Source organism: Balaenoptera musculus, chromosome 10 (assembly GCF_009873245.2).
Source record: "Balaenoptera musculus isolate JJ_BM4_2016_0621 chromosome 10, mBalMus1.pri.v3, whole genome shotgun sequence".
NCBI classification, from domain to species: domain Eukaryota; kingdom Metazoa; phylum Chordata; class Mammalia; order Artiodactyla; family Balaenopteridae; genus Balaenoptera; species Balaenoptera musculus.
The window spans coordinates 6,324,313-6,338,907 of record NC_045794.1 but is presented as its reverse complement, the minus strand read 5'-3'; the positions used below and the strand labels follow the sequence as shown (position 1 = coordinate 6,338,907).

The 14,595-nt window shown below is 52.3% G+C and overlaps 1 protein-coding gene across 2 annotated transcripts; it reads left to right on the top strand.

Moving 5' to 3' along the window:
• Positions 1-5,085: 5,085 nt before the first annotated feature.
• LOC118901563 (PILR alpha associated neural protein) lies at positions 5,086-11,518 on the top strand. 2 transcript variants are annotated; one of them, XM_036864782.1, is made up of 6 exons: positions 5,086-5,157; positions 7,321-7,380; positions 7,625-8,136; positions 8,894-8,975; positions 9,765-9,986; positions 10,303-11,518. In XM_036864782.1, the coding sequence occupies exons 2-6, from the start codon at positions 7,364-7,366 to the stop codon at positions 10,322-10,324; spliced, it is 855 nt and encodes a 284-aa protein (XP_036720677.1). In that variant the 5' UTR covers positions 5,086-5,157; positions 7,321-7,363; the 3' UTR covers positions 10,325-11,518. The 2 variants fall into 2 exon arrangements, with proteins under 2 accessions (XP_036720677.1, XP_036720678.1); XM_036864783.1 differs by lacking the exon at positions 5,086-5,157 and adding an exon at positions 5,182-5,635.
• The last annotated feature ends 3,077 nt before the right edge of the window (positions 11,519-14,595 follow it).

Below are 14,595 nucleotides of genomic sequence, written 5' to 3'. Positions count from 1 at the left end.
AGACCAGATAGATTTAATTAATATTTATAGGATATTCCATCCAAAAACAGCAGATTACACTTTCTTCTCAAGTGCGCATGGAACATTCTCCAGGATAGATCACATCTTGGGCCACAAATCAAGTCTCAGTAAATTTAAGAAAATTGAAATCATAACAAGCATCTTTTCTGACCACAACGCTATGAGATTAGAAATCAGTTACAGGGAAAAAAACGTAAAAAAGACAAACACATGGAGGCTAAACAATACATTACTAAATAACCAAGAGATCACTGAAGAAATCAAAGAGGAAGTCAAAAAATACCTAGAGACAAATGACAATGAAAACACGACGATCCAAAACCTATGGGATGCAGCAAAAGCAGTTCTAAGAGGGAAGTTTATAGCTATCCAGGCCTACCTCAAGAAACAAGAAAAATCTCAAATAAACAATCTAACCTTACACCTAAAGGAACTAGGGAAAGAAGAACAAACAAAACCCAAAGTTACCAGAAGGAAAGAAATCATAAAGATCAGAGCGGAAATAAATGAAATAGAAACAAAGAAAACAGTAGCAAAGATCAATAAAACTAAAAGCTGGTTCTTTGAGAAGATAAACAAAATTGATAAACCATTAGCAGACTCATAAAGAAAAAGAGGGACAGGACTCAAATCAATAAAATTAGAAATGAAAAAGGAGAAGTTACAACAGACACCACAGAAATACAGAGCATCCTAAGAGACTACTACAAGCAACTCTATGCCAATAAAATGGACAACCTGGAAGAAATGGACAAATTCTTAGAAAGGTATAACCTTCCAAGACTGAACCAGGAAGAAACAGAAAATATGAACAGACCAATCACAAGTAATGAAATTGAAACTGTGAATAAAAATCTTCCAACAAACAAAAGTCCAGGACCACATGGCTTCACAGATGAATTCTATCAAACATTTAGAGAAGAACTAACACCCCTCTTTCTCAAACTCTTCCAAAAAATTGCAAAGGAAGGAACACTTCCAAACTCATTCTATGGGGCCACCATCACCTTGATACCAAAACCAGACAAAGATACTAAAAAAAAAGAAAATTACAGACCAATTATCACTGATGAATATAGATGCAAAAATCCTCAACAAAATACTAGCAAACAGAATCCAACAACACATTAAAAGGATCATACACCATGATCAAGTGGGATTTATCCCAGGGATGCAAGGATTCTTCAATATATGCAAATCAATCAATGTGATATACCATAATAACAAATTGAAGAATAAAAACCATATGATCATCTCAATAGATGCAGAAAAAACTTTTGACAAAATTCAACACCCATTTATGATAAAAACTCTACAGAAAGTGGGTATAGAGGGAACCTACCTCAACATAATGAAGGCCATATATGACAAACCCACAGCAAACATCATGCTCAATGGTGAAAAACTGAGAAGCATTTCCTCTAAGATCAGGAACAAGACAAGGATGTCCACTCTCACCACTATTATTCAGCATAGTTTTGGAAGTCTTAGCCATGGCAATCAGAGAAGAAAAAGAAATAAAAGGAATACAAATGGGAAAAGAAGAAGTAAAACTGTCACTGTTTGCAGATGACATGATACTATAAATACAGAATCCTAAAGATGCCACCAGAAAACTACTAGAGCTAATCTATGAATTTGGTAAAGTTGCAGGATACAAAATTAATGCACAGAAATCTCTTGCATTCCTATACACTAATGATGAAAAATCTGAAAGAGAAATTAAGTAAACACTCCCATTTACCACTGCAACAAAAAGAATAAAATACCTAGGAATAAACCTACCTAGGGAGACAAAAGACCTGTATGCAGAAAACTATAAGACACTGATGAAAGAAATTAAAGATGATACAAACAGATGAAGAGATATACCATGTTCTTGGATTGGAAGAATCAACATTGTGAAAATGACTATACTACCCAAAGCAATCTACAGATTCAATGCAATCCCTATCAAATTACCAATGGCATTTTTTACAGAACTAGAACAAAAAATCTTAAAATTTGTATGGAGACACAGAAGACCCTGAATAGCCAAAGCAGCCTTGAGGGACAAAAACGGAGCTGGAGGAATCAGACTCCCTGACTTCAGACTATACTACAAAGCTACAGTAATCAAGACAATATGGTTCTGGCACAAAAACAGAAACATAGATCAATGGAACAGGATAGAAAGCCCAGAGATAAACCCACGCACCTATGGCCAACTAAGCTATGACAAATGAGGCAAGGATATACAATGGAGAAAAGACAGTCTCTTCAATAAGTGGTGCTGGGAAAATTGGACAGCTCCATGTAAAAGAATGAAATTAGAACACTCCCTAACACCATACACAAAAATAAACTCTAAATGGATTAGAGACCTAAATGTAAGACCGGACAGTATAAAACTCTTAGAGGAAAACATAGGAAGAACACTCTTTGACATAAATCACAGCAAGATCTTTTTTGATCCACCTCCTAGAGTAATGGAAATAAAACCAAAAATAAACAAATGGGACCTAATGAAACTTAAAAGTTTTTGCACAGCAAAGGAAACCATAAACAAGATGAAAAGACAATCCTCAGAATGGGAGAAAATATTTGCAAACAAATCAACGGACAAAGGATTAATCTCCAAAATATATAAACAGCTCATGCAGCTCAATGTTAAAAAAAACAAACAACCCAATCCAAAAATAGGCAGAAGACTTAAATAGACATTTCTCCAAAGAAGACATACAGATGGCCAAGAAGCACATGAAAAGCTGCTCAACATCACTAATTATTAGAGAAATGCAAATCAAAACTACTATGAGGTATCAGCTCACACCAGTTAGAATGGGCATCATCAGAAAATCTACAAACAACAAATGCTGCAGAGGGTGTGGAGAAAAGGGAACCCTCCTGCACTGTTGGTGGGAATGTAAATTGATACAGCCACTATGGAGAACAGTATGGAGGTTCCTTAAAAAACTAAAAATAGAATTACCATATGACCCAGCAATCCCACTACTGGGCTTATACCCAGAGAAAACCATAATTCAAAAAGACACATGCACCCCAATATTCATTGCAGCACTATTTACAATAGCCAGGACATGGAAGCAACCTAAATGCCCATTGACAGAGGAATGGATAAAGAAGATGTGGTACGTATATACATTGGGATATTACTCAGCCATAAAAAGAAACGAAATTGGGTCATTTGTAGAGACATGGATGAATCTAGAGACTGTCATACAGAGTGAAGTAAGTCAGAAAGAGAAAAACAAATATCGTATATTAACGCATATATGTGGAACCTAGAAAAATGGTACAGATGAACCGGTTTGCAGGGCAGAAATTGAGACACAGATGTAGAGAACAAACGTATGGACACCAAGCGGGGAAAGCGGCAGGGGGTTGGGGGTGGTGGTGGTGGGATGAACTGGGAGACTGGGATTGACATATATACACTAATATGTATAAAATGGATAACTAATAAGAACCTGCTGTATATTAAAAAAAATTACTAGATACTGTGAAGACTAGTTTGTAAAGGGCAAGGGCAGAAGCAACAAGATTATAGCAAGATTATAACAATGATGGAGAGAAGGAGATGAATTCAGGACATATTTTAGACGCAGAGCTCACAGAACTTACTGATGAATTAGATACACGGTGGGAATCAGTGAGAAAAGGGAAAGGGAGGAAGGATGTTTCCTAGGTTTTTAGCCTCAAAAACCATCATATCCCAGGATGGGGAACAGAAGCCATCATATCCCAGGATGGAGAACACTACTGGGAGAGAAATGGATTGGTGGGGGGCAGCAGTGGTAATTCGAGACATCTATGTGAGCCATATGAGCTTTGTATGGCTATTAGGCAAACAAGTGGAGATGTCAAGTAGGCTGTTGGATAAATGAGTCTGGAGCGCTGGATATAAATTTAGGACTTGCTGACATTTACATAGTATTTAAGCCCTGGGACTGGATGACATCACTGGACAGAGAATGTGGAACGAGAAGGGGGCCAAGGACTAAGCCCTAGGAAGCTCTAACATTTAGAGGTCAAGCAGAAGACGGAGAAGGAAAAGCCAGGGAGGATGAAGGGAAACTAGAAGAGTGTGGTGTCCTAGAAGTGCAACCCAAGTAAAACAGGGTAACCTGAAAGAGAGGGGGGGGGGTGTAGGACAGGATGAGAGTGGGGGCAGGGGAAGCCCATTTAGACAGAGAGGTTAGGGAAGCCCTCGCAGAGGAGGTGACATTGGATCTAAGTGAAATTTTAATGAAATGAGTGAATCATTGTGAAAAGCCAGGGTAAAACATTCCAGGCAGTGGGAACAGCAAATGCAAAGGCCCTGTGGCAGGTTAAGCCCTTCTAATTCTAGTAACATAGATCAGGTCCAGTGTGGCTGGGGCATGAAGAGTGTTAGGAGGGGCGGGGCCAGGTTATACAGGGCCCTGTAAGTCACGGTGAGGAGTTTGGATACCCTGAGCGCTAGAAAAGCTGAGTAATGCAACTCGGTCTACCTATTTTAAAGATCGTTTGGTTTGCTTCGGGGAGAATGCATTGCAGCAGGACCAGAATGGAATCAGGGGATCAAGCTGTTGGGATAATCCAAGGTCTCCACTGCCACCCTCACCCGCACCTCATCCCCGGCACTCAGCACTCTCCAGCAAGGGCGAAACAGAGTTGGGGTCACAGAGCTTTGGGTGACTCAGAATCTGAGATTGACTGGGGCAACCACGGGTGTCCATGCAGTCGGGGTGAAGGGTGGAGAAGCCCGCCACCGGAACCCGGGGAATCGGACGGTGCTCACCCTCCGCTGCCCTCTCGCGTTCTCCACCTGGGACGCAGCCGGGCGCGGCTCCCCAGGCGCGGCAGCGGGAGGGTTAAACCATGCGGGAGGGGGAGAGGCGGAGACCGAGCGCTCCGAGCTGCCGCGCCGAGCCCCGCCGGGCCGAGCGCAGCCCGAGCCGAGCCGAGCCGAGCCGAGCATCTCCCGCCGCCGCCGCCGCCCCGCGCCCCGGGCGCCCGCCCCCACCCTCTACAGCACCCCGCTGCCATCAGAACCCCCCGACCATGCCCAGTGCCCCACCCGCTCCCGCGACCCCCCAGCCCGGCGCAGCCCCGAGCTCCTGCAGCTGTCGCGCCGCCGCGCCAGGCATGCAGGTGAGCGACAGGGACGCCCACGCCCCCGCCCGAGGAAGCCCTGCCCTACCCTCCCCGACTCCGCGCCTTTCGCCCCCCGCCTCTCCCGGCGCGGTTCCTCGCCCGGCTCGAGCCTCCAGCCCATAAGCGCGCCTTCCCCACCACGCTTTCCTTCGCTCCGCGGGTCCCGACTCCATCCTGCTCTCCTGGCGCAGCTGTCGCCGTCCCCGCCGCTGCCTTCCTCCCGCTCTGGGCTCAGCCCCCGGCTCCTTGCATCCTCCTGCCTCGGCTTCCCTTTCTGCTCTCGGCGCTCCCGCCCAAGGAGACCCCTCGCCTACCTCCTGGTCCTCGTCCCCCGCCCCCCTTATCGCTTTCCAGCCCTGTCCGGGGAGCGTGGGCCTGTGGGAGGGGTGGGCTCGCGGCCGCGCTGGGGATGGGGCCCGGTTCCCCCAGCCCGACGCTCCCGCCCCACCCCCAGCTCGTCTCCTGCGCACAACAGGTCGGTGAGGAGCGAGGGGAGGGTGGGGTGGCGCGCCAGCCGGGGGACTTGGGGCTTCCTGGAGGGGGTGACTAAGGGGTGCGGGGTCCGGGGACTGGAGATGACGTTGGTTGGGGAGAGGGAATGCACAGGCGGAGAGGCGAGTGGGTCCTGGAGTCAGCTGGCCACATGCGTCCCTGGAAGCCCTTTTCCCCTCCCCTGGCTCACGCGCCTTCCTCTGTCCCTGCAGCTTCGCCCTTTTCCCGGTTCCGTCTCCCTTTTTCCCACCAGACCCCCATCCCTGCCTCTCTCCGTAGCTCCGTATCCCTTTCCATTGGAAGAAACAATTTCCATCTCCTCCATCTTTGCTGTTCCCGTTTTCCGTCCCCCGTCCCTTCCTTGTCTCATTTTGTCCTCAGTACCATGTTCTCTCCTTTCCCCCTTCCTTCCTCCCCATCCGTGGTCCCCTCCATCCCTCTTCTCCCTTCCCCTTCCACGATCTCCACTTCCCATCCTGCCTGGACCTTTCCTTCCTCCTCCTCCTGCCCTTCCTCCTTCTTCCCGGCTCCTGTGACCGCTTCACCCCCTCAGCTTCCCTCCCTGACCTTTACTCTCATCCTCAGCATCCTCCAGCTGCCGATCTTCTCTGCGCCCCCCAGTCCGTTCTTTCAGGACTAGCCCCCTTCACCTGCTTCCTCTTCACCTTCCTCTTCCCTTCTCACGCCTCACCAGCCTTCCCTCTCTCAGGCCATCATCCCTTCACATCTCTCCCCACAGCCCACTTCCCCAATCCCTTCCCCAGACTCCCCCACCTTACTCCCCTGTTATTCTCTGAGAGTGCCTAATGTCCAGATTTAGACCCAGAATCCAGAGGACGCCAAGTGTCATATCCTCATTCACTGGGGAGCCTGCTGCCGCCGCCTGGATCCACCACCCTCAGCTCTGAGAACGTGTCCTCTTCTTTCAAAGCATCCATCCCAATTCTCCCAGGACTCTTCACCCAGGAGAGCTACATTTGAGGGGGTGGCCTCTCCCCAACTCCACCTCCCCTCAGAGGGCACCTATGCATTTGGGTGCTCAAACATTGAGCAAATATTATATTCTGCAGTTTTTCTCCCGCCCACCTCTCTCTTTCTCTCTTTCCTTCCATCCCTCCATCTCCTCTTCCCCTGCTCCTGAAGATGAGATTCCTGGGGCCATTCAGTCCTAAGAGAAATGCCTCAGACAACAAGTGGGGTGGGCAGGCTGGGGTGCTGCCCCTGTGCAGCCACGCACGTTCACACCCTCACTCAGATTGCCTTCCTCTCCCCTCCCCCACTCAGACTCCCTCCCTCGCGGTAGGTGCTCAAGGAATCACAAGGTTCTTGGCTCTAAATTAAGATCTAAGAAAAGCTAGGAGCTGTGGGCAGAGGAAGTGAGACGGAAGGAAGCCAGAGAAGTGAGAGTAGACCCTGGGGTGGGGAGGTAACAGGGACCTGGGAAGTTGTGTAGATAGGGGCTGGGGGCTAGACAGGGGACCACTCTGGGGGTTCCCCTCCCCGCTCCCCACCCCCCGCAAGAGGATGCTAGGCAGCCGTGGGTCCTGGGTGGCAGCAGCATAGCTGGCGGCCACAGCTGGGAGGGGAGATGGAGGTGAGCTGGTGGGTGAACGAGCTGGGGAAGTACTCAGGGCAGGGTTGGGATGTGATGACCCCTCTCTCCCCCAGTAAAGGCTGAAAATCTGGGTCATCTCTGAGGAAGATCTCGGACATGGAGTCCAGAATGTGGTAAGTCTGGCCCAGCAGGGGAAGCTTGGAAGCCACTTCGCCTGGGGTCTTGGCCCTTTCCCTCCTAGGCCCACCCCGGGGCCTTCCATCCTGAGGGCTAGACCCTAGGAAGATGGGAAATGAGACCAGTCTTCCCAAGGCCCACCTACTTTTTGCACAGAGTCTTGGAGGGAGGCAGCCTGTCTTCTGCACACATAAGCCCAAGATGGCCTTGGTTTCACCCGCTCTCTCTCCCTTCCCACAGGCCTGCACTGCTGCTGTCCCATCTCCTCCCTCTCTGGCCACTGCTGTTGCTGCCCCTCCCACCGCCTGCTCAAGGTTCCTCCTCCTCCCCTCGGACCCCACCAGCCCCAGCCCGGCCCCCCTGTGCCCGGGGAGGGCCCTCAGCCCCACGCCATGTGTGCGTGTGGGAGCGAGCACCTCCACCAAGCCGCTCCCCGCGGGTCCCAAGATCACGTCGGCAAGTCCTGCCGGGCACCTCGCCCCCGGCCACCCCATCAGGCTTTGAAGAGGGGCCACCCTCATCCCAGTACCCCTGGGCTATTGTGTGGGGTCCTACAGTGTCTCGAGAGGATGGGGGGGACCCCAACTCTGCCAATCCTGGATTTCTGCCCCTGGACTATGGTTTTGCAGCCCCGCATGGGCTGGCCACCCCACACCCCAACTCAGACTCCATGCGGGGTGATGGAGATGGGCTTAGCCTTGGAGAAGCACCTGCCACCCTGCGGCCGGTCCTGTTCGGGGGCCGCGGGGAAGGTGAGTGGGAGTTGGGGAGGTTGGTAGGGATTTGGGGCGGTGGGGGGAGGCTGGCTGAAGACTCTAAAGGAAGCAACAGAGGTCCTGTCTGTTAGCTCCTTCCACAGATGTGTCGGGCACTAACGCTGGCACAGGAGGCCAAGATGCAGATGCATCTGAGCCTCGGAGGAGCTCAGGTCCACTGGAGAAGACAGATGTGTAAACACTCGGGGATGAGCCAATGTAATAAATGCTCTAATGGAGGCGCGCACAGCATGTTTTTAGGCCGAGAGAGAAGGGAGAGACTACTTCTGCCTGGGGATCAGGACACCTTCCAAGAATTGACATTTAAGCTGGACCTTGGAAACAGTGGGAGTATTCCAGGCAGAGGAAATGAACGAGCCCTTCGGGGTGACATCTCAGCTCAGGGAGCGCTGAGATGGGGCCAGTGGTCTGGGGGTGGGGCCAGGGTGGAGATGGACATTTCCACCCCCTAGTTTCTGTGCAGAGAGAGAAGTTCTCTCTGACCTTGGAACCTCCTCCTCATCCCATATATACAGAAGATTTGGGGAAGTGGAGAAAAAGGATTTGGGAGGAAAAGGGCTGAAAACTCTGGGGAAAGCCGATGATAAAAATAAAGCGGGGGTGGGGGGGCTCCAGAGAAGCAGAAAGAGTTGGGCGATGTGGCTTCAAACGGCAACACTCCAAGCCCACCCCCAGCCTCTCTCGGCTCCCCCGACCTCAGGCCTCCCTAAGAATTTCTCCCTTCCCCAAGCAGGTGTGGACCCTCAGCTCTATGTCACAATTACCATCTCCGTCATCATTGTTCTCGTGGCCACTGGCATCATCTTCAAGTTCTGGTAAGCTGGGGTGGGGGGAGGAGACGCTGGCATCCCCAGCAATGTTTGGCTACGTTTGGCTGGAAGGAGGGAAGGAGCCAGGGCGGCAGTTTTGCTGGCGGTGGGATAGGAAGTGGTGGATTAAGGCAAGACTTTGGGAAAAGGTAGGAAGGACTCGGGTGCGGGACGCTCTGAGAAATGGGTGCAGATTCCTTCTGGGGAAACACAGGGGTGATGGGAGGCGGGGGGAGTCATTTGTGTGCACGGGGGCTTTGGTGGCTACCGCTTGTCCCCGTATCCTCCAAGACCCATTCTGCAGAGCCCCTTCTCAAGGCCGCCTGGGGAGGAGGGAGAAAAATCCGAGCTTTCTTTGCACACACTTAATATCGGGTCGCTCAGTCCTTCACACTTTACTGCAAGAATCATTAGACTCAGGTGTCCAGGTCATTAGCTGACTTTGAACTAGAACTAAACCTGCCAGGCGCCTGCTGCGGAGGGAAATGGCTCTGCTGGGTATGCGTGGGGGAGAGGCGGTTCTGGGGGACTCTGGGTGTCTGTGGGGAGGAGCTATTCATTCTGTGGATCTGAACCAGGCGAGAGGGTGGCTTAGATTCCCGAACCCCCTGGCGGGGAGAGGAAGTGGTTTTGTGGACGCGGTCTCAGGACACGGGGCTTAGGGACCTGTTAGAGGCTGGTTTCTCTGCTGTAGGATGTTGCGGGTGCCTGAGGGAGTCTGGGGGTGACCAGCGCTGGAGGCCCAGGTTGGGGGCTTCCTGAGTGTGTGAGAACCTCTTTTCTTCTGGGCACCAGCTGGGACCGCAGCCAGAAGCGGCGCAGGCCCTCTGGGCAGCAAGGTGCCCTGAGGCAGGAGGAGAGCCAGCAGCCCTTGACAGACCTGTCCCCAGCCGGGGTCACTGTGCTGGGGGCCTTCGGGGACTCACCCACCCCCACCCCTGACCACGAGGAGCCCCGAGGGGGACCCCGGCCTGGGATGCCCCAGCCCAAGGGGGCTCCAGCCTTCCAGCTGAACCGGTGAGGGCAGGGCAGAGGGCTGGGAGGGCGGGCAGGGGAGGCACCTCGGGGCTGCGATTGTGGGATTGGGGCGCTCCCTCCCGGGTGGGTGGAAAGGAGGCAGACCTGCCCCCCCCCCACCCCGGGAGACTGGACCCCTCCTCTCCGGGGGGACCCTTCCATCTCCCGCTGTCTGTGGATCTGTGTCCTGTTCTCATGCTGCCATTTAACTCCAACTCTGCCCTCTTAACCTTGATCCCTTTTATTTCTTGGACTGCCCTCTCGATTCTGGCCTGCCTCTTGATTCCTGACGGTGCCCTTTCCCTTTTCCTCTCAGGATTCCCTTGGTGAATCTGTGATCCCCCCCAAGGCTGGGCTGCCACCAAGCAGGGGGCCAAGGGGCCGGCACAGCCCCCATCCCGCTGAGGGCAGGGCGGCCGTGGGCGCCTCGGAACACTGCTAGCCCGCGGGCGAGCGCACCTGCTCAGCCTCCTTTAGGTGGGGGCCTCACATATCTGTGGCTTCTGGCCCCCGGCCCCGCCCTGGCACACTCACATGAGAGCCTTGCACACTCACCTCTCCCCTCACGAGCCACTGCACACACTCATGCTCTTGTACGGCCAGTCTCCCTAGCCACGTCTCTCCCCTCCGCGGATCCCTCACGTCCTCCCTTTCGTCTCACACTGTTCCCTTTGTCTTCTCCCACGCCCCACCCATCGCTCAGTGGCCCATCACTCAGAGGTCAGTGGGTGACTCCCGTGGACTCTCGTGTGCATGTCCCGGCCCCGCGCTGTGGCGTTGTGTGTCATGCTCACACTCTCGCCTCATGAACACCCACTGATTGAGTTTCTGTGGCCCCTGCATGCTGCCCCAGAGGTGGGTGGGGGGTGAGCTGGGGGCTCCTCGGGCCTCCATCTGTCACGGTCCCATCCCGCTCCACGTCATGTGTTTCGCTGTCTCCCCCATCCCGCTCCGAGGACACGAGCACTCCTTACCCTGAGGGCTTCCTGTGGGAATGGGAGTACTGAGGGCCCAAACTCCTACCCCCTCCACTGCTAAATTCTGTTGTCTGGGAGATGGCTTTTGGGGAGTCACCTGCTGCACTACATGAGAAAGGGGCTCCCATTTGCCCTCCCCTGCCTCCCAAGTCCTTCTGTCTTGTCTGTCCTGGCTGTCTGTGTGTGTCACTCTGGAATTCAGAGCCCCCTGAGCCAGTCCTCCACTTCTCAGCCTCCCTGAGGGCCTCCCTAACTCCACCTAGGCTGCCAGGGACCGGAGCCAGCTGGTTCAAGGCCATCGGGAGCTCTGCCTCCCAATCCGCCCCTCCCTCCCTCCCTCCTTGGTTCCTCCACTCTCCCTCCTTTTGCACCGCCCCCCCTCAGGTTTGTCCTGACTTCTCATGGCTTTCCCACCTTCCTTCCTACTTCCCTCTCTTACCTGGCTCCTATGCTGTGATATATATTTTTGTATTATCTCTTTCTTCTTGTGGTGATAATCTTGAATTCTTGTGGGATGTAAGTTTCAAAATTTTCAAATAAAGCCTTTGCAAGATACCTGAGTCCCCTGGTTCTGCCTTATGAGCCCCACAGAGAGGAGAGGAGCAGGGGCGATGGGCAGCTAAGAGGGAGGAAAAGAAGGACGGGGGGGTGCGGGTAACCCCTCCAGACCCGATGTGGCCTGGCCTGCTCTGGCCCGGGGCTGGGATTCGGGGGCTTTGACTCGGGATGGAATGGAAGGAAGAGACACTGAAGGGGGCAGTCTTGACAAGGAGCAGCCGGAGCAAGAGAGAAACTGGAAGAGTGGCTTGTTAATTGCTAGAGAAGGTCAAGAGAGACCACGAAAAAGGAGGCAGAAGAAAAGGGAAACTTATGTAGAAGCACAGGCGATGGCGCAAGCAAGAAAAGGAAGAGGAGAGCGCTGATAGACACATGGAGGTTGAAGGGCAAAAGGAGAAGAAAAAAATGGAGCAACCGGCAAGCGATGAGAGGGAGCCGCAGTAAAGAGGCTGGCTGCCCTGCTTGCTTTATTTGCAGCCTTGCTCCCTCACCTGCCCCCGCCCACAGCTGTCCCCAGAAGCCCCGCGGTTAGCTCTCAATAGCTTTCCCCGCTCTGCCCTCTCTGAGAGGCACTGCTGGGGTGTGGGCGTGGAATCGAGGGGTGCGTTTGGAGGAGGGAATGCAGGCTGCCCAGCTGGGATCAGTCACCTCTGAGCCCCCAGTTCTAGGTCTGGTTCTCGTAACAGCCCTGCAAAAACCCACACGGCAGCCTCTCAGCTGTTGCTAGGTTCTGTTGCCATGGTAACCACCCAGGTCCCATTTCTCCCCCCACCCCCATCTGTGCCCCACTTGCTCCCTGGCAATGGGGGCGCTCCAGGGAGGAGAGGAGACGGTCACGTGCAAGAGGGGGGCTGCCCTGGCCTGTGTTGGCCTCCATGTATTTATTTTTGCAGCTAGAATCAGGAATGTCTACGTATCTGTAGGTGGGTGCTTTAGGGGTTGGGGCGCTTTACTGTGTACTCAAGTGAAGTGTGGCTAAGTCCACGAAGCACACAACGGTGAGCGAGGTGGAGGGAGTGTATTTCTCAGGATCAGAGCAGTATGTGGGTTCGGGTCATCAGACTCCCTAAGAAAAAGAAGAAAGAAGCAGATCCGGGCCAAGGAGTGATGAACCAGCTAAAAGCAGAGGTGCGAGGCAAACATGCTGCTGAGGCGGGCTCAGAGTCAACCCAGTGGGACCTGAAGAGACCCCAGCCCGAAGCTGGTGGAAGGGAGAGGGCTGGATGAGACCTGAGGGTGCAGGAAGAGGTGCTGCTGGGATGGGCTGGGGGCAGTGAGGGAAGGACCTGAGGAGGAGGAGGAGGAGGAGAGGGAGGAGGAGGAGAGGGAGGAGGGGGAGGGGGAGGAGGGGGAGGGGGAGGAGGAGGAGGGGGAAGAGGAGGAGAGGGAGGAGGATGATGGGAGAGGAAGCCTCATTAACCTTTCCCTTCCTTCCCCACAGGAATCTAGTCCTTGTCAGGTGGGGGTTGGGGGGAAGAGGAGGCACAGAAGGGGAAGAGCTGAAGTGCCCGGACAGCACATGTCTCTTATCACCTTCCTCTTCAGAGGGACAGTGTGACCCCAAGGCTCATCCATATGCAAAAGGCACACATGAAGGTCCCTAATGAAGAGGGAATTAATTATCTCCTGATTAGACTGCTGTTTCTCTAAATTTAAATAAATTAAAATATACCAGCAAGACACAGGAAATTCTTACCTGTTCCTTCTCCCTAAATGCCCTCCTTCCCCATGGAAAGTCAGATGGCAGGGAGAGACAGAGGAGAAAGACTTCCGAGTGTTCTGAGTTGTCCTAAAGGAATGATCCCAAACTAAATCCCACTGTTATGCTAACCAGGAAGAGTCAGGAGGCCCTGGGGAAGGATCCTAACTTTATCTCATGTAGAGTTGAAACTGAAACTATGGGGCCTCGGGAGGTCCTCAGGAGGCTCCAAGTGGCAAAGCAGAGTCACTGCTTAGTCACAGACCAAGAACACACACAGTGGCCATACTACCCCTTTGCTTCTTGGAGGCCACCCATCACTACCGGCACCAGCATCTCTCATCTCTGTGCTTTCTTTGCCTCCTGAGCTGTGCATCAAATGACTAAGCCAGGCTTCTCTTAAGCATTTTTCTGGAATGCTTACCATTGTGGCTCAGACCAAACCAGGGAGTGGGGAAGCCCCCAGGAGGAGGGATCTCCCAGGCAGAGCTCAGGGTGTGGAAGTGATTCAAGATGGAAACAGTGTGCCAGCTGGAAAACCCCAGGCTAAAATTAACAGCCCTCCTCCCCCTACGCCCCACATTTATCTCTCTAAAGCTTTTCTCTAAGGAGTTCAAAGCACTAAAACTTGCTTCTTCTAGCAAGGGCAGCAGCAGGGTTGACAACTGGAGACACCGAGGCCCCGGGGGGTGCCAGTTATTGTAAATAGGAGAAGAACAGAAAGAGAACCAGGACTTACAGTGATTACCACCATTTTGCTCCCACTTTTCAATCTCTGCCCCCAAAGTCAAGGTTTCTCAAATCATCGATCTCTAACCCATACAGCAACTACGTCTGGTCACATCTGAGCCCTTAAAACCCTTATCCTGCCAACTGTCACTATTGGGTTGACACAGACAGGTTACAGAGTCCCAAAATGTGATAAAGAGAGCGGACGCTTTTAAAAAGGTACAATTACAAATACATATCTTCTATTTAAGCATTTAATTGGAATTTTTATTTTTAGGTGTCTTTTGCTACTTCCTGGGGAAGCTGTGACCTTGGGAAAAACCACTTAAGTCTTCAGAGTCTTATGTTCATTATATGCAAAATTTGGCATTACAGTTATTCCTATCCGGGTTATTTTAATTTCTAAGCAAGGAACTATTACTGTTTTTTTTTTTTTTTTTTTTTTATTTATTTATTTTTGGCTGTGTTGGGTCTTCGTTGCTGCATGCGGGCCTTCTCTAGTTGCGGCGAGTGGGGGCTACTCTTCCTTGCAGTGCGCGGGCTTCTCATTGCAGTGGCTTCTCTTGTTGTGGAGCACGGGCTCTAGGCACACGGGCTTCAGTAGTTGTGGCACGCGGGCTCAGTAGTTGTGGCTCGTGGGCTCTAG

Excerpts from the sequence above, each read along its gene's own strand:
- LOC118901563 (XM_036864782.1), top strand. Across the intron at positions 8,137-8,893 it reads GTTCGGGGGCCGCGGGGAAG|GTGTGGACCCTCAGCTCTAT; the intron begins GTGAGTGGGAGT and ends TTCCCCAAGCAG. Across the intron at positions 9,987-10,302 it reads CCAGCCTTCCAGCTGAACCG|GATTCCCTTGGTGAATCTGT; the intron begins GTGAGGGCAGGG and ends TTTTCCTCTCAG.